Consider the following 17,515-nt stretch of genomic DNA (forward strand, 5'->3'; position numbering starts at 1 on the left):
GCTCCACTTTGATTATCAGGTATTAGATCCCAGAGTTTTCGGACCTCTGCCCTAGAGCAAAGCCACCTCTTTTCTCACTAACTTCTCTGTGTGCCTGTTTTCCTTTCAGTTGGGCCTAATCTTTACTATCTTATTTTTTCCGTGCTTTTAAGAAGATGCTCTTTATTCACTAGGTGTTTTTAGTGGAATATGTTTTCTCAATAACCTAGCCTGTCAAAGCTCTCAAATCTTTTGTTTAAGCCAAAGGTATTCCCAGAAGACTAAATCACTTTGGAAACTCAAAAGCAATCATTTCTTCCTTGAGACTATAAGCAGAGAAACTCAAATGGGCAAATGACTATTGGGGAGAAAGAAGTACCCCTCAATTTGGATATTATTTCAAAATATTATCCCTTCACATATGTCAACTGCTTAACTTGGTGCCTAGTCCATAGTTAGGGTTCAGCAAACAGTTGCTGTTGTCATGATTATTATTGCTATGTTCAAACTCATATTCTCTATGAGGCCTTCCTTCTCTAACTTTGTCCCATTCCAATTCTTCTTTTACTGCATTTTATCAAAGTAACTTTTAGCCTGCTATCCCCTGACATCTTGTTGATCATTCTAATTGTGTTTTCAAATGTGCTCTTTTCTTGGGAAAGTGTAGTGAATGAACATCACGCCCAGAAGCTTTTGCAAGTGTCTCGGGGTTGTTTCTTTGTTAAATCTGGTATCGGGGCTGTTTCAGCTGCAGGTGGCAGAAGACTCAGTTCAAACTGCATTAAAAAAAAAAAAAAAACAGCAAAAAGATTCCATTGGTTAATGTAACAGAAGAAAAAAAAAAACAGTATAAAGTCTTCAGGTACAGTTTGATCCAGGGGCTCAATGAATGTCAAGAGGACCTGATCTTTCTTATTATATCGTGGTTCTTTTACTCTCTTTTTTGTCTTCATTTTCAAGCAGCTCTGCTCTGTGTGGTAGCAGAATCTCCACACATACATCCTCATAGCTCCAAACCCAGTGGGAAAGAGTCCCCATTACCTGTAGCAGAAGTCCCAGGGTTCACTTCTATTGGGCTAATTCGGTCCATATCCCTTCACTGTGGTCAGGGGAATCTGATGTGCTCATTGGCTAAGTCTGAGTCAGCTGTATACTTCCTGGAACTGATGGGTGAGCTCCTCTGAGATTCAGATGCTCTGAGATTGGAGGAAATGTGGTCCCCTGAAGGAAAACTTGGGGGGTTGCCAAAAGAAGGGTGAAATGGATCCTGGGTAGACAAAAGCACCATCTGTCCATTTCAATCTCCAACAGTTGACAGAAAAAGGCCCAGTAATGGGGCCTGCGGGGCTGACTAAATTGTAGTAGCAAGGTGCTGGTTCAGTCCAGGTCCCTGGGACACTGGCACAGACGCTGCTTGGTTTCAGCTACACACAGACAGGACAGGAGCTGGGGTCTGGGTGACTGGCATAAAGGTTGCTCTCACAGCCTCCCAACCACTCTGGCACAGGGGACCCCATCTGTGATTTATCAGTAATGGTCTCATCCAGGCTATTCTCTTGACCCCCTCCAGCTGCTTTACTCCTTCTGATATAAAAATAACACTTAAACAGGATCCCAACCTCATGTCCCAGACAAATCAGCAATTCAGAGATGGTGGCCAATTTCCCCATAGGGTCAGAGGGCAGTGTCCTTATTACCCCCAGTTTTGAGATGGAGCCGAGAAGGAGGGTTTCAAGAAATATGATACCATTACCAGAGACTAAACTCTAACACCCAAGGAGTATTTATTTCCCAACCAAAGCCAGTACCTTCTGCTGATTCGCCCAGCCGAAGAGGATGGGTGGGGCTGGGCTGGCTGCAAGAGCAGGTGTGGGAGCTCCTTTTTCACAACTGGAAAATCACTATGATTTTAGTGTTGGGCAGTGCTAGTGTGTGCCCCAGCCTGGCCCTTTTCCATCCCAACCTCGGTGCCACCATGAGATGACTATTGGAGAGTCAGAGACCCCCCCCACCCTCTCCCACCCCCAGCCTACCTGCTTTCAGAACCCTGTAGCTAGAGAGTTAGGGGGACTGGAAGCAGGTAGTGAGGTAGTAATTATAGTAACCACTTACTGAGCATATATTACATGCCAGGCCTGTGCTTCGTTTATATTACGCTTAGTGGCTGAGAGTGTGATGCTAGTTCAGAAACACTGGGTTTGACCCTGGGCAAAGTCTTGGGCTTCCCTCAGCTGGTAAAGAATCTACCTGGAATGTGGGAGACCACCCATGGTTTGGGAAGATCTCCTGGAGAAGGGAAGTGCTACCCACTCCAGTATTCTGGCCTGGAGAATTTCATAGACTGTATAGTTCATGGAGTCTCAATGAGTCGGACATGACTGAGCAACTTTTACTTTCATCTCTCTAGCTCTGAGATTTTGATCAAGTTACTTAATCCCTTGTGCCTTGATCGTGTGATCTGTAGAATCATAGCAGTGAAGCATTCACCACATAGGGTTGTGAGGGACTGCCTGGGATACTGCCCACAACGTGTTTTGCAGTGTCTGGCAGATCTTTAGCACTGCATACATATGAAGCATCATTATATACACTTGTAATTTCTCACCCTACCCCGATCCTGCCATGTAAATACATTAGTCATACAGAGGCTTGGCTGCTGTAGCAAAGTTTCTATTGATTAGTGTCTTAAACAAGATAGATGTTTATTTCTTTTTATAACATAACAGTTCAGAGATGGGGAGTGGATGAGATTCTATTATTTTCAATCTCAATTCTATTATTTTCAACCTTCCACCGACGAGTTGAAATGACCAATCCAGCTCCCACCATCATATCATAATTCCAGTCAGTAGGAGGAGGAAAATCTGCTCCTTCCTCCTGAGGGCATCCTTAGAGGTTGCAGATAACGTTGCTGTGTGGATCCCATTGGTCAAACTTAGTCACATGGCCATGCTATCTGCAAAGAAAGCTGGGAAATATAATCCTGCACTTCATTAAAATTGTGGGGAATTAGCAGTAGAGGAAGAAGAAGGGGAAAATAACTATTGCTTTGCCAGAGCCCATACTGGGCCACTCCTCACCCTACCTTGCATTTAGCACCTTCTGAAGAGAGCCAGATTCTTTACCATCCGAGCCACCAGAGTCGAGGCCATTACAAATGCAATGAGCATGAACTTGGGCAAACTCCGGAAGATGCTGAGGGACAGGGAGGCCTGGTGTGCTGCAGTCCATGGAGTTGCAAAGAATTGGACATGACTGGGAGGCTGAACAATAATAACAATGAAGAGAGGCAAGGCAGAGTTCCATCTAGACTCAGCTCCAGCTCAGAACTCAGAATATGTGAGGGCCCTGGGTATGGATGGGATCCTCAGAGTCTAGAGCCCTGTGAACCAAAAGGCAGGTAATCTGGCCCTCCCCCTCCCCAGGGTAACAGTAGAGGAGGAACAATAAACTCCAGAACACGAAGAATGGCAAACAGCCAGCAGTCACCTGATCTTTAGTGATAACTAAATCCAGCTGGACAGGAATTGCAGCATGGCTTCCCCACAGAGGAGTCGGTTCCAGGGCGGCTCATCCAGCCACTGCTGGTCCTGCTCTCCGGGAGCGAAGCTTTCTACTCTCCCAGTGGCTTCTGCCATTGCCTCTTGGAAGTTATTTCTCACGCGACATCCCCTAGGCTGCTGGTGAACATGGCCGTCCTTGCGGACCTTACACAGCACTCTTTCTGCTGGTGCAGATTTTGAGGGCTAGGGACAACTGGGTGGGTGGAGGAGCAAACCAGTCTTTGCTGACCAGGCTTATAGTTTCTCTGCCAATGTTACACCCTTAAAATCTCCCAAGGCTTCTGATTGACTTCATATTTGTGTAACCAGAGCCAAAGTTCTCATTTTCCTGCTTGATTATTCTGGACTTGGCATTCTTCCCATTCTCTCTTGAACTGCTGGTGGCTACCTTGAGGTTGTCAAAAAAATATGCTCGGTTGTAAAGTGTTAGTCACTCAGTCATGTCCTACTCTTTGTAACCCCGTGGACTGTAGCCCACCAGGCTCCTCTGTCCATGGAATTCTCCAGGTAAGAATACTGGAGTGAGTTTGCCATTCCCTTCTCCAGGGGATGGGGTTCCCAACCCAGAGAGTGAACCTGGGTCTCCTGCATTGCAGGCAGATTCTTTACTGTCTGAGCCACCAGGGAACTTTCCTGTTTTGCCCATGGGACTGGTTTCCATTATCTACAGAATTGGGTGCACTCAAGAAAGGTTTGTAACCCTTGCTAAGGTTGCCTCTTTCAAGCCACCACTTACAACTCACTGCCTGAGTGCATTTCTCTTATAAGACCTTGCCTGTAGCAGCCAGCAGAAGCCAATACATACCAGTTTCCATGAGCTACAGGCTCTGTTAGCATATGATGACCTTTCAAGGCATCATAGATGACAGATCATATGTGTTGCTGTAACATAACAATGGTCACCAGCTTACCAGCATGCAATAGTTTTCTTTGCTACCTGAAGTCCAATTTCCAAACCAATGCCACTTATTTTAGACTTTTAAAGCAGTGTCATTTCCAGATATCAGATTTTGCATTAGTTAGGATACATGTTTGGTTGATATAACAAAGAGTCAATTTAAGGATGATTTAAACAAAGGAGTTTACTTCTCTAGTGTTGTAGTCTCCAGACAGTCTAAACCTGGAAGGGTGACTCTGAAACCTTGAACAAGCATTTTCCATCTTGGCTGTGAGATAGCTGCTCTAGCTCCTGCCATCACATTAACATTCCAGCCATCAGAGGAGGAAAGGAACTTGTGCTCGTTCTTTTAAGTCCAGATCCAGAAGTTGCTCCCATCACTACCACTCACATTGGTCAAATTAAGTCTCAAGGCCAGATTTAACTGCAAGAGCTGGGAATTTAGGTCTTTGTTATAGGGAGCCATTCCAGTTAAAATTCAAGTGATTCTATTACAAAAGCAAGAAGAGAGAAAGAGTTATTAGGAGGCAACTGGCAGTGTCTGGCACAGAATGTTTTTATCCTCATTTTACATTCGCGGAAACACGCTCAGAGAGAACAAGCAATGCTTTCCAAGGTCAAATGGCAGAACAAGAATTTTAACAAGGTCAATCTGACCCCAAAACAGATTTTCCCTCACATCCAACCAACATAGTATGGTCATCAAGGTACCCAGTGTTTACTAAGAGATAAAAGACATTCACACGTGAATAATTATGTGAGTGCCAGCCCAGTGTACACTGAGATGTGCACACAGAGCATGGCTATAGCATCAGTGCAATGAGGGTGATTGAGCAAACTACCACTCCTGGAGATGGTGAAGGACAGGGAAGCCAGGTGTGCTGCAGTCCATGGAATCGCAAAGAGTCGGACACGACTAAGTGACTGAGCGACTGAGCGACTGAGCGACTGAACAACCACAATAAGGGTGATGCAATCAAGGGAGACTTTATTGGAAGAGGAGCCCCTGCTTCTGGTCTTGCAGGTGAAATATGTCTGAGGTAAAGGGGAGAATGAGGTATTGCGGGAGAAGGCAGTGGTGTGAGCTGCACATGTTCTATATGTGGCTTGGCTGTGAAGGTGTCCAGAGAATAAGGGGACGGGGCTTTACAGGACCTAGACACTATCTATCTCCAGGGATGGTCTACGTGACCTTTCCCCCATTTGAAATGTCCCATTGGCTGTGCCTCTGCTATTCCATCATCTGGGACCAGACAGGAACAAGCCTCAGGGGCCCTGCAGAAGGGGAACTGCATCCAGCCCCAGTACTGACCAAGACACACATGGCAGGCCGGCCTCTTCCTGGCTTTGTTCTCCTCCACCATCCCCGTAGGCAGTACAGGGGCTTTGAGGGGTGATGGGAAATACACTCACTAACTCAGCAAGAAATCCAATAACCCATTATGGAGCATCCATTCACTCCATGGTGAGACGGGGATGGAAGAGGCTGGAAAGAGAAGAGGAAGGGGAGGGGGGCAGAGAGGAGAGCTGGAGCAGCTGGGTCAGCATTCCCAATTTGGACACTGACTCAGGCCCCAGGAATGCTAAGGAAGGTGGGGGGTGGGCAGCCACCAGAGCCAGCTGGGATCCTGTTGGCTCCAGGAGACACAGGAACAACACACACAGTGGCATGAGGGGACAGTGGCTCCTGCACACCTGGACCTACCTCCACAGGCACAAACAGGTGTCTGTCACACTGGAGACAAGTGCAAGCCCACCACACGCCGTCAAGGTGATTCTCAGGACTCCCCACCTGCCTGAACCGTCCAGTTCCAGCTCCTCCACCTAGAGAAGAACGGGCCCCTGGGGCTCGAATGGTGACATCTGGACACACACTGGCCATTCTCCCAGTACCACCCACAAACCTCTTAGCCCCAACCTGCCAGCCGGCTGCAACCTGCCCTTTCTAATTCCAGCACCACCAATGACCCAGGTTTGTACAAGGAAGAGAGTTCAGCTCAACTGCCTCTGTTTTCCTTCCTTTGGCACCTGACAAAGATGAGAAGGGCTCTCAGAGAAGAAACCCCAGGGCTCTGAGAGACCCCCTCCTCCCACCCCAGTGCCCACCCTCCCCCCACAGCAGGGTCCTTCTCTCCCATCATCGGACACCCAGGAGGCAGACAGAACCAGGCATCAGGATTCCATGTGCACCCCTCCCCTCACCTCCCCAGCAGCCCCCCGGCTTCAGGGCTGGAGCAGCAGCGGGGTGGACCCCTTCCTCCCCAGTGCCTGACACCCAATCAGAGAGAACCCGATCCGGGAGGGCAGGGTGCCAGGGGCCGGGCCCAGAATAGTGCTGCCCAGATACAGTGTTGCGCACTCGCTCATGGAGCCCGCCGAGCTGGAGCACGCACTGTGTGGGGTACTGGGGTCCCGGGGGGCCGGGAGCTGGGGCAGCTGAGGCCACAGGGCTGAGAGCACCCTGCCGCATGGCTATGTGCATGTGTGCGTGCATTTGGGTGTGTTTGACCACGATTTTCTCTGTGTATAGGAGCAGGAGGCTGTCTGCATGTGTACATTCCTGGTGTGAGTCTGTGTGCTCGTGCGTGTGTCTGGGGAGGGTTGAATATGCGAGTTTCTGAGTGTATGTAAGTGTCTGGGTGGGTTGAATGTGTTTATGTGTGTCTGTGGGGGTGTGTGTGGTGGGAAGGGCAGCTCCTGTGGTTCTGAGTGTAGGATGTTCTCCCCACCTCTTCAGTCACTCTTCTCCACACAGACCCCCTCCTGGAGCAGCTTTGGGGGACCCGAGCATCAAGGTAGGTGGGGCTGCCCCTCCTCATGGGCCCAGCCTCGTCTTCCACTTCCTTTCCTCCCACATCTCTAGGCTCCCAATCTCCCCCACCCCACTAGCCTGGCTTCTCCTTTTCCTTCTTTGTTCATACTTGCTTCTTCTTCCTCCTTTGCCCTCTCGCCTCCTTCCTCTTTCAGAAGAAGAAAGGAGTGGGGTGGATCTAGAGTCTGAAGATTTGGAGCCTCCTGACTTGATCACATGTTAGCTGTGTGATCTGTGGCAAATTGCTTAACCTCTCTGATCTCAGGTCCCTTGTTAGGAAAATAGGGATGATACTATAAGTTGCTTGCTATGAGGTTTGAATGAGAAATACATTGGAGGAAAAGACCTTTGGACGTTTGCAAATATTGAATATTATTGTTAATAACATTTCAGTTGTATTACTATGTTACTCCCCATTAACCAAACAGGCCCCATTCCCCCTTCCAGAGATGAGCTTCCTAGAGCAAGGAGACAGCACTTCATGGCCATCACCAGCCATGACCACCAGCGCAGAAATAAGCCTTGGGGAACAGAGGACCAAGGTCTCAAGATGGAAAAGCCAGGAGGATGTAGAGGAAAGGGAGCTGCCAGGCCTGGAGGGAGGTGAGGCCACGGCCAGTTCTGGGGAAATGGGACTGGGGGCAGTGGGAAGTCCCCGAGACTGAAGCTGGCCTTGCCCTGGATCCCTCCATAACACAACGCATGACATTCTGTGGCCTCAGTTTCCCCACATGAGAGAGGGCAACTGCAATGCTGATCCAGGGGCCCAGCAAGGCCAGCTCAGGACATAGCCACCCTCTGGTGTGACTTTCTCAGCTCTCTCACTCGCAAAATGGGGACCTCAGCATCCAGGCTTCCCACACTGCTCTGAGGATGAAGGGAGACAACAGATGGGAACATGCTTTGGAAGATGGAGTTACTGTCCTCTCCCCTTGAACAGGTCCCCAGTCCAGGGCAGCTGCTGAGTCCACCGGGCTGGAGGCCACATTCCCCAAGGCCACACCCTTGGCCCAAGCCACTCCCTTGTCCGCGGTGGGCACCCCCACAACAGAGCGAGACAGCCTCCCCGCTGACTGTACAGCCTCCGCTTCCGGCTCCAGCACAGACGATCTGGATCAGGGCATAGAGTTCTCAGCCCCAGCAGCATGGGGGGATGAGCTCGGCCTGGTGGAAGAGAGGCCGGCCCAGTGCCCGTCCCCGCAGGTGCCGGTGCTCAGGCTCGGCTGGGACGATGAGCTGCGGAAGCCAGGGGCTCAGGTCTACATGCACTTCATGCAGGAGCACACCTGCTACGATGCCATGGCAACCAGCTCCAAGCTGGTCATCTTCGACACCATGCTACAGGTAAGGCCACCGCTCTGCCCCACCTGCATACTCACAGCCCCCAGGATCCCCTGCCAGCCCTGCCCGGCTACACATCCCTTCCAGAACTCCTTCTTGGCACCACGGGGACCGGGGGAGGGGAGCTTTTGCTCTCTGTGTGCACCCCCTAATTGTCATCTCAGCTCTACAACTCAGTATCTATAGGGTTTGGGGTCGGTCTTTTTACTTCACTCATCTCTAAAATGGGGACAGGAATGCCTGCTTTACCCTACAAGTTTCAGAGGACTCCTGGGCCAATCCAGGATGACTGGGAGCATTTTTCACACCCCGAATTGTATAGAAAGCATTTTCTTCTTGCTGTGTATCGAAGAGCAGGATGTAGTGTAGGGTAGAAACAAGGTATATCATTTTGATTCTAGCGGTATATGAGCAAAAATATTTAATTTAGTAGCTTTGTATTTATTTTGATGTGTGTTACAAAGCTACAACCAGCACGTATGGATAGTATTGCCTCAGATGAGGCCAAAATGAGTCAATGTAAAATATATTTAGAGAAAAATATTTTGTAAATATCAGAGAATTACACCTCTAGTATTTAGATTGGCACAAATTATCCTGTGTGCGTCTGTACACTTAGGACTTTGGTGTAGAAATACTGGGTTTGTCTCCTACATTTTCAGCCTGGTGTGCCTGTTAAGGGGTCACCTAGTGCCCCCGGCCACCTGCAGCCTTATCTCTAGCAAATGTGCCCACGAGGGTCGTGTCGAGTGTCAGGCAGGCTCCTGGAGCAGAGGGCCTGTGAGAAGGCCCCTTGGGAGGCCCCTGGTCAGGACCGGGGACTCTGAGGGGTGGTGAGCAACTCACCCTCAACTGTTCTCCCTGTGGCTCAGATCAAGAAGGCCTTCTTTGCCCTGGTGGCCAATGGTGTCCGGGCCGCACCTCTATGGGACAGCAAGAAGCAGAGCTTCGTGGGTGAGGAGGGGAAAAGGGGGACCTTGTGGGGCGATTCTGGGGCTGGGCTCTGGGGCAGGGCCCTGGCTTGGGGGGAACAGGCTGGCTGGGAGACCCCCATCTGTGGGGCAGCTGTGACCAGTTGATGGAGAAGGGGCTGAGCCCTTCACCTGCCTCCTGCCACAGGGTCCAGGGTGAACCCCACTCCTCTCTCTGCCCTCCCCCACCCCCCGCAGGGATGCTGACTATCACAGACTTCATCTTGGTTCTGCATCGCTATTACCGGTCCCCCCTGGTGAGGAGTGGGCTCAGGGTCCTGGGGGCACCCACCTGGACTGGGGCGGAAGGAGTTCAGGAAGCCCACGTCTGACTTGGGGAGTTCTGTTGATGTTCTAGGTCCAGATCTATGAGATTGAAGAACACAAGATTGAGACCTGGAGGGGTGAGTGGGTAAAGGGTCCTGCAAAGGGGCTGTGTAGAGGGTGTGTGGGGCCAAGGACCCGGGTTAGAGGATGGGCAGGGGGCAATTCCTTGAGGTGGGAGGGGAAGGGTAATAGAGAACTCAGAGGGCCCAAAGGAGGGGAGATAGTCTGGGGGCTGCTGGGTGAGACAGGGTGGCCAGCTCCCTTGCCCTGACTCTGCTTTTCTGCAGAGATCTACCTTCAAGGCTGCTTTAAGCCTCTGGTCTCCATCTCTCCCAGTGACAGGTAAGCGTCCCCAGACAATCACTTGAGCCTCCTTGCCCTGCACAGACCCCCCTCGCCAGCTCCTCAGTTCTGAAGTCATGGGCTCATTCTTGGTGGACTGCAGATAAGGCAGCCTCGGCTCCCTGTCCTCCTTCCCCGGGGCTGGGGTAAAGGCATCTCTCCCCAGGCAGCCCCAGCTTCATCGCTCCCACTTCTGCAGCCTGTTTGAAGCTGTCTACACCCTCATCAAGAACCGTATCCACCGCCTGCCGGTCCTGGACCCAGTCTCAGGCGCCGTGCTGCACATCCTCACACACAAACGGCTTCTCAAGTTCCTGCACATCTTTGTGAGCCCGGGCACAGCTTCAGGGGACGACCAGAGGAGCAGAGAAGGCTTCTGCCCTAGGGGTTGGGAGGGAGCAGCTGGGAGCCCCCTGTGGGCTATTCCACCCTGAACCCTACCTGTCTCCAACCCAAGCAGCGCACCCTGCTGCCCCGGCCCTCCTTCCTCTACCGCACCATCCAAGATCTGGGCATCGGCACATTCCGAGACTTGGCCGTGGTGCTGGAAACGGCACCCATCCTCACCGCGCTGGACATATTTGTGGACCGGCGCGTGTCTGCGCTGCCGGTGATCAACGAAGCTGGTACCTGCACCCAGGATGGGGATTCTGGCTGGGGTGGGGCTGTGGGGAGCCGGGGTCTATGTGACATTAGCTCGAGATCCAGGATGGAGTCAGGGCTGGAAGTCTCTGCCTGCTTTGAGCCTTGGATCAATTATTTAGCCTCTCTAAGCCAGACATCAGGTTCTTGCTCTGAGAATCAGCTGTAAACTGCTTCAAAGTTAAAAATAGCATAATGAAGTTGGCTATCAAGAAATGTTTTACTTTATTTTTGATTATGAAAAATTTCAAATGTATAAAAATGGTAGAGAACACTGTGTAATGAACCTCATGGATCCACTTGGATTAACTATTAACACATTGCCATAACCAGTTCTTCCTCTTTTTTTTATGCTGAAGTAAAGTAAAGTATAGAATCATGTCATTTCACCTCAACACTTGGCATCTGCATCTCTTAAATAAGTATATTTCCTACATCACCTGACAAAATTACAAATAATGTATTAATGTTACCTAAAATCCTATCCTAACTCTCATTTCCCTGTTTTTCCCAATAATTATTTTTTTACAGTTGATTTGTTCAAATCAGGATCCAATTAAGGTCTATGCTTTGAATTTGCTTCTTTTATCCCTTAAGTGTCTTTTATTCTAGAACAGTTCCTTCCCTGCTTAATTTTCATGGCGTTGATGATGGGAAGCCTGGGTTCTGCAGCATGTCCCGTTTCCACAGATCTGCCTGCTCGCTTTCTGCAGGTGGCCTTTACATTGGTCCTCTGTTCCTGTGTTTCCTATAAATTGAAAATTAGATCTAAAGACTCACGCAGATTCAGGCTATATATTTGAGGCTAGACTATCTCAGAAGTGATGCCACATACTCATATCTCGTCACATCGGGAGGCATGGTGTCGGGTGTCCGTCTCTGAGACACTGTTTTATCCCTGGATTCAGGGTGGTGGCAGCCTGATGCCTCGTTATAAAGCCAGCAACCTGGAGGGGTGGGGAGGATGTTGAGGAGTTCGTTCCGAAAGCCCACGCTAGGCCCTTGCACAGCATCCTGGTTCTGACCTGAATCTTTCCCCTGTCTTTTTCTCACCTTTCCCCCTGCCCCTCCAACTCCTGCAGGACAGGTCGTGGGCCTCTACTCCCGCTTTGATGTGATTGTAAGTGCATGGGGGGGATGGATTGTAAGCGCTGGGGGTGCCACAGGGAGGCTGTGGTGTGAGGATAGGGATGACCAGGGGGTCCTTGAGCTTTGAGGGGCTGGAGTCTGGCTGAGGGCTGATGAAGAGCTCTGCTCCCTCCCTGCCCAGCACCTGGCAGCCCAACAAACGTACAACCACCTGGATATAAGTGTGGGAGAAGCACTGAGGCGGAGGACGCTGTGTCTGGAGGGAGTCCTTTCCTGCCAGCCCCACGAGACCTTGGGGGAAGTCATCGACCGGATTGCCCGGGAGCAGGTACCCCACACCCCTTCAGACACGCTCCCAACACGTGGGGCCAGCCTTCTCATGAGCAGCTCCAGCTTGCTCTATCCATCAGGCACCTGCCCCATCCTCCCATCACATGGCCAAGCTCTCGGTGTCCACACTGACCGGCGACGGGTCCTGTCCCTGGGGCCCTCGGGCCAAGGGCCCCAGCCGGTGACCACCCCAGGGCAGGCAGAGCTCCTGCTAACTGGGAGACACTAGTTTACTAGGAGACAGACTCTTGCGCTTCCAGTTATGTCAAATTGTTGTCCCTGATTCTTGGTATCAACCTCATCAGCTGCTGTAGCCACATGGCGCCGCCCCCTCACTGAGCCTCTGTGGACCCACAGGTGCACCGGCTGGTGCTTGTGGATGAGACCCAGCACCTCCTGGGCGTGGTGTCCCTCTCCGACATCCTTCAAGCTCTAGTGCTCAGCCCTGCTGGCATCGACGCCCTCGGGGCCTGAGAACATCGGAGTCCTCACTCTCGGGCCACCTTCCACACCTGGAAGCCAGTGAAGGGAGCCGGGGACTCGGCCTTCCCCTCCCCCACCCCCTTTTGTAGGTTCCACTCTTGTTCAGGTAGGCTCTGCTCTGTACTACTGACCTCATTCCCAGCCCCTCAGACTCCCGGGGGAACCCACATCTCAGATTGGGGCCCGCTGAGGAGGGGAGGGGCCCAACTCGGAGCTGAGCAGCCCCATGAAAGCTGCAAGTATCAGGACTCATTGCGGGCCACTGCTTTGTCCCGTTCTCAGCTGAGGTGAAGGAGGCCCTCACAAGAGGGGTGGACAGGGGCCACAGTAAAGGCAAGGGCAGCGATGTGACTTCAGGGGCCCCTGGGAAAATTGACCTGCCCTCTCACCGTTCAATTTCCGCCTGCTTGGGCTTCTACTGGGAGAGAGCCAGTTACTAAACCTGGGCTGAATGGAATTTCCACACCCAGTAAGAACTAAGACTGAAAGGAGAGAGCTTGTCTCTCTAAGTAATCATCGCAGTCCACTGGACATGATCTCACACTCTTTCCTGGCAGCACATTTGCCAGGGGGGTGCAGAGGGTGGGGGCACAGGTTCCACCTGCTTGGCAAAGGATAGCAAGACTGAGGTTCTCCTATCGGAAAGGCAACCTCCCCTCCTTATTTAGTCTTCCTCTTTCCCTCACAGGCTTCTCTAGCCCTCCCCAATTGCCCCCTGCCCTGCTTGTGCTCCCAGAAGCCCTTAGGAATGCCCGGTCTACCGTGAATGATGAAATTAAAGAGAACAGCTGAGTCAAGTCCGGAGCTCTTGGAATCAGAAGCACTAGGATTTCCCCTGGGCTGCCTGCTCTGTGCCACCCACGCTGCTCTCCCCCACCTGGCCCCAGTGGGGTGGGGAGCCCTCAGTCAGGGGCTCTGGAGTTCAGGCAGGGGCTCTGGATTCCTCCGCTTCTGGATTACCTGGCGTCAAGCCCCCAGCTCCTGGAGTCCCAGTTGTGCTTCCCCCATGGACGCTGCCCTAGCGGTTCCTCCCGACTTTGTCACTGCCCTCCTGCTCCCTGAGCACTGCATTTCAGGGCTGCCTGCAGGGCCCCACAGAGCAGCAGTTTCATACAGCTGCCGGTTTGAGTAGGGTTCCCGCTCCATTCTCAGCCTTAGCTCTCACCATCGAGCAGTGTTCTCAGTCTCCAGGGAGGGCCTGCATTTGGATCACTGAGGATGAACCATTGAGACAACAAAAAGGAAACGAACAGCCCATGAACTCAAATTTTATCATTTTCAGTCAGAAAATGCTATGGTCATCTGATCTGAACTCGTGGCAAGAACCCCCCACTCCCACCCCGCGCCATCCTTTCTGAATTCAAAGACATGAAGGAAAATCTGTAATTGACAAACTCTGCAAGTGGCGTTTCTGTTGCTTATGGAGTGTTATTCTACTGAAATGTCTTTTTCATCGTTTGTTTATAACAAAATTATAAAGAAAATGTTAGTTACTTATGTACTGGGTACAATTCAGACCCCAAACTCTAACCTGTAAGAAACATATAATTTTTCTAACACTGAATGTAACTTCTTTTATGAACTCCATTTCACCAGGTGGTAGAAATTAATCTCAGTCAATTTGGGGTTCCCCTCCCACCTTTTCTCGGGGTTAAGTTCAGTGATGGGGGAGTCTTGGGATGTAAGACTTTGCTCCTCAGCCATCAATCATCCACCCATGCCAGCACCTGCTGAAACATCCCCATTTCCATGTGACTGTCCCTTGGTTGGTCACCAGTGGGCGTGGCCCCTGCTAGGTGCCCCCTCTCTTCCCACCATGAAGCTTCTTTGGGTCTGCCTGCTGGGGTGTGAGGACACTCTAGCTCCTGGTCCCACACCCCTCTAGACTTCAGGAAGCTCTGTGGGGCCATCCTAAGCCCACCTGCTGAGACAGGCAGCAAGTGGTCTGGTCTACCCTGACTTTTCCTGTTCTCCTAGCCTCTACCCGGGAAACATGGGGCCCAGGGCTTTCCTACCCTTCTCATCTCTGAACTTCTCTGAGGTGTTTGTCATACTCCCCTCTCACTTCAGACACTGCTTCCTTTTCTCATCCCTCCTGCCAAATGTCAGTCTATAGTCTCTTTGTTTCCTCAACTCCCACCAGCCTGTGGAATCTTCACGTAGTTGGGGAAAGAAGGGGCCTTTTGCTCTGGCCCGTCACACACTCTTCCAAATGCATTGTAAGCATCTTGAGTTCTTGCCATCTGCCCCACTGAGTCAGGCTGGGCTTTGCTGTGTCACCCCCTCCCCTGTGATAACAGACACTGCAGGTCTGCTGTTGCGGTGGGGGGGTGGTGGGGGAGGTTAGTGTTTCTAGAATATGATCCTACTCTGTTTACCTCACAGAGCAACAGAGTGGGGCCATCTGTGCTGATGAGTCAGGCAGTAAGTGAAGGCATTTTCTCATAGACACTCAACTTCCGTTTCCGGTTTTGCTATAACCAGTGCATCAGCGCCGATTCTGCTCTGGCCCCACCTAGAAAGGTCCTGGGTCTTGGGTTCAAGTGGGAGGATGGGATGGGGGTGCCCTCAGTGCTGTCTCAAGTGAGTGTCCTTGGGGACCTGGGGAGAGCTGTCTTGCCCAGCTCTAGGATGAGTGCAGCAGGGTCTGTCTTCGAGGCAATGCCCCACATGGTTCAAACCAGGGCTGATGGCCTGGTTTTTCACTCTCCAGAGAGAAAGTTGCATGGGAAAGAGACCACATATTATATCACATCTATCCTGTGGTGTGTGTTTTTCTTTTTCAAATTTGTTTGACTGTGCTAGCTCTTACTTGTAGGTTTCGGGCTCTAGTTCCCTGACATGGATCAAATCCATGGAATCTTAACCATTGGACCACCAGGGAAATCCCCGTGAATGCTTTCTAAGCCTTATGGGTTTTTTTTTTTTAATTGGAGCCGAGTTTATTTACAACATTGTATCCAAAAGGTATTTTATATATTTGAATGAATCATTGACAAAGAAAGTAATTTTTTTCCATTTATGCTAAGTGACTTGTCTAGGCAATGAGATGGAATATAAACTGAGAGATGCCATTTTTAATTCCCAAGAAAAGCCAAAGAACTTCATGTATGCTAACTGCCATATTTGTTTTTCTATATTTCAATAAATAGCCAGTGAGAATTTGCTTTATGACTCAGGGAACTCAAGCCAGGGCTCTGTGACAACCTAGAGGGGTGGGATGGAGAGGGAGGTGGGAGAAGATTCAAGAGGGAAGGATATATGTATACCTATGGCTGATTCATGTTGATGTATGGCAGAAACCAACCCAATACTGTAAAGCAATTATCCTTCAATTAAAATAAATTTTTAAAAATGTAAAGAACCTCAAGTATAAAGAGACAGCTTCTGACCATGCCCATACTGAATTTTGTCTTTTCCTGTTTTGAGTAGGAGTCTTTGACACTTTTCTTCCCAGAGCTGTGTCTGTGGACTCTCCAGTAGCAAACTCTGGGCAAGGTTTCACAGCTACGTTAATAGCACTTCAGCTCGTCTTTTAGAACACAACCTGTCACTTGTCACTTGTCACTTGCAGGGGGAAGCCTCTGAGGCTGTGCCTACACTTCACCAAAATGTAAGGGGATACAGCTGGCTCTTGATTCAGCCTCACGAGGACATCATTACATCACCCATCCTCTGAGCTCTTGTCTTGGTTCTGCATCTCTGATTTCTGATTAGAGACTGGATTTTAGGCCCTTCAGATGTACAGCAGGGCACTGCTGCCTCAGTTTTCTGTGGTATCTTTGGAGGTATAACTTCCAGTGGCAGCTATTTCTACAATAATCTCACCAAATTGGTCTTTATAGATTTTTAAAAATTGAGATGTAATTCACATACTGTTAAATTCACTGTTTCAATGTGTACAATTCAGCAGTACTTAGTATATTTACCTAGTCATGCAAACATCACCACTATCCAATTTCAGAACATACTTATCACCCCAAAGAAACTCTGTATCTGTTAGCAGTCACTCCCCACACACTTCTCCCGGCAACCACTAGCTCACTTTCTGTCTCTATGGATTTGCTTATTCTAGAAGTTTTTATGTCAGTGGAATCATACAGGATGTGGTCTTTTGTGTCTAGTTTCCCTCATGAACATAATGTTTTCAAAGTTCATCCATGATGTAGCATGAATCAGTACCTCATTCCTTTTTTATGGCTGAATACTATTCTAACCTACAGATATACCAGATCTTCACAGATTTTGATGTGAGATTAGCCTATAAATTCATTAACTGAGCCACAGACCATGAACCCTGACACTCTTCTGCAGCTGCTAAAAACCTCAATCCCAGCCACATCACATGACTTCCTCCTCCCCTCCACCCTCGACCCAAAATGCGAGCACTGAGGGGTCCCCGTGGTTTGGGCAGCTGACCCTTGGTGGTCTGGAGGAGCAGCCCACTGGGAAAGGCAGCAGTCTTCTCCGGTCGACTCTGTGCAGAGATTCTGGCCCCCTCAGTGCCCAGCCCCATCCTGTACATTTACAGAGAGCTCTCACTGGTGAAGCCCTACATTGGTGGATTTGAGAGTCATGGGCTTGTAATCAAGCATCCCGGCTCAGTTCTCTCCAGGTTTCTCTTTTTAATATAGAAAGCTCTGTAGCCTCCACTCTCCTTTCCTTCCTTCCAGTCCAGTCTCTTCTCATTCAACATTTATTCATTACCTTGATTAACTCTGTGCTAGACACAGAGTCA

The 17,515-nt window shown here is 50.2% G+C and overlaps 1 protein-coding gene across 10 annotated transcripts; it reads left to right on the forward strand.

Moving 5' to 3' along the window:
• Positions 1-5,211: 5,211 nt before the first annotated feature.
• On the forward strand, positions 5,212-16,138 carry PRKAG3 (protein kinase AMP-activated non-catalytic subunit gamma 3). Of its 10 annotated transcripts, none has more exons than XM_086339786.1 (14): positions 5,212-5,480; positions 6,154-6,412; positions 7,700-7,855; positions 8,193-8,596; positions 9,466-9,547; positions 9,763-9,821; positions 9,923-9,968; positions 10,179-10,233; positions 10,433-10,559; positions 10,691-10,859; positions 11,958-11,995; positions 12,146-12,292; positions 12,652-12,883; positions 13,466-16,138. In XM_086339786.1, the coding sequence occupies exons 3-13, from the start codon at positions 7,702-7,704 to the stop codon at positions 12,766-12,768; spliced, it is 1,398 nt and encodes a 465-aa protein (XP_086195912.1). In that variant the 5' UTR covers positions 5,212-5,480; positions 6,154-6,412; positions 7,700-7,701; the 3' UTR covers positions 12,769-12,883; positions 13,466-16,138. The 10 variants fall into 10 exon arrangements, with proteins under 10 accessions (XP_086195912.1, XP_086195930.1, XP_086195940.1 ...); XM_086339804.1 differs by having other exon boundaries at positions 10,694-10,859; XM_086339752.1 differs by lacking the exons at positions 5,212-5,480; positions 6,154-6,412 and adding exons at positions 6,796-6,841; positions 7,178-7,235.
• Positions 16,139-17,515: the final 1,377 nt, after the last annotated feature.

Source organism: Bos grunniens, chromosome 2 (genome assembly GCF_055505025.1).
Source record: "Bos grunniens cultivar Pamir isolate PY7600 chromosome 2, Bosgru_T2T1.0, whole genome shotgun sequence".
NCBI lineage: Eukaryota > Metazoa > Chordata > Mammalia > Artiodactyla > Bovidae > Bos > Bos grunniens.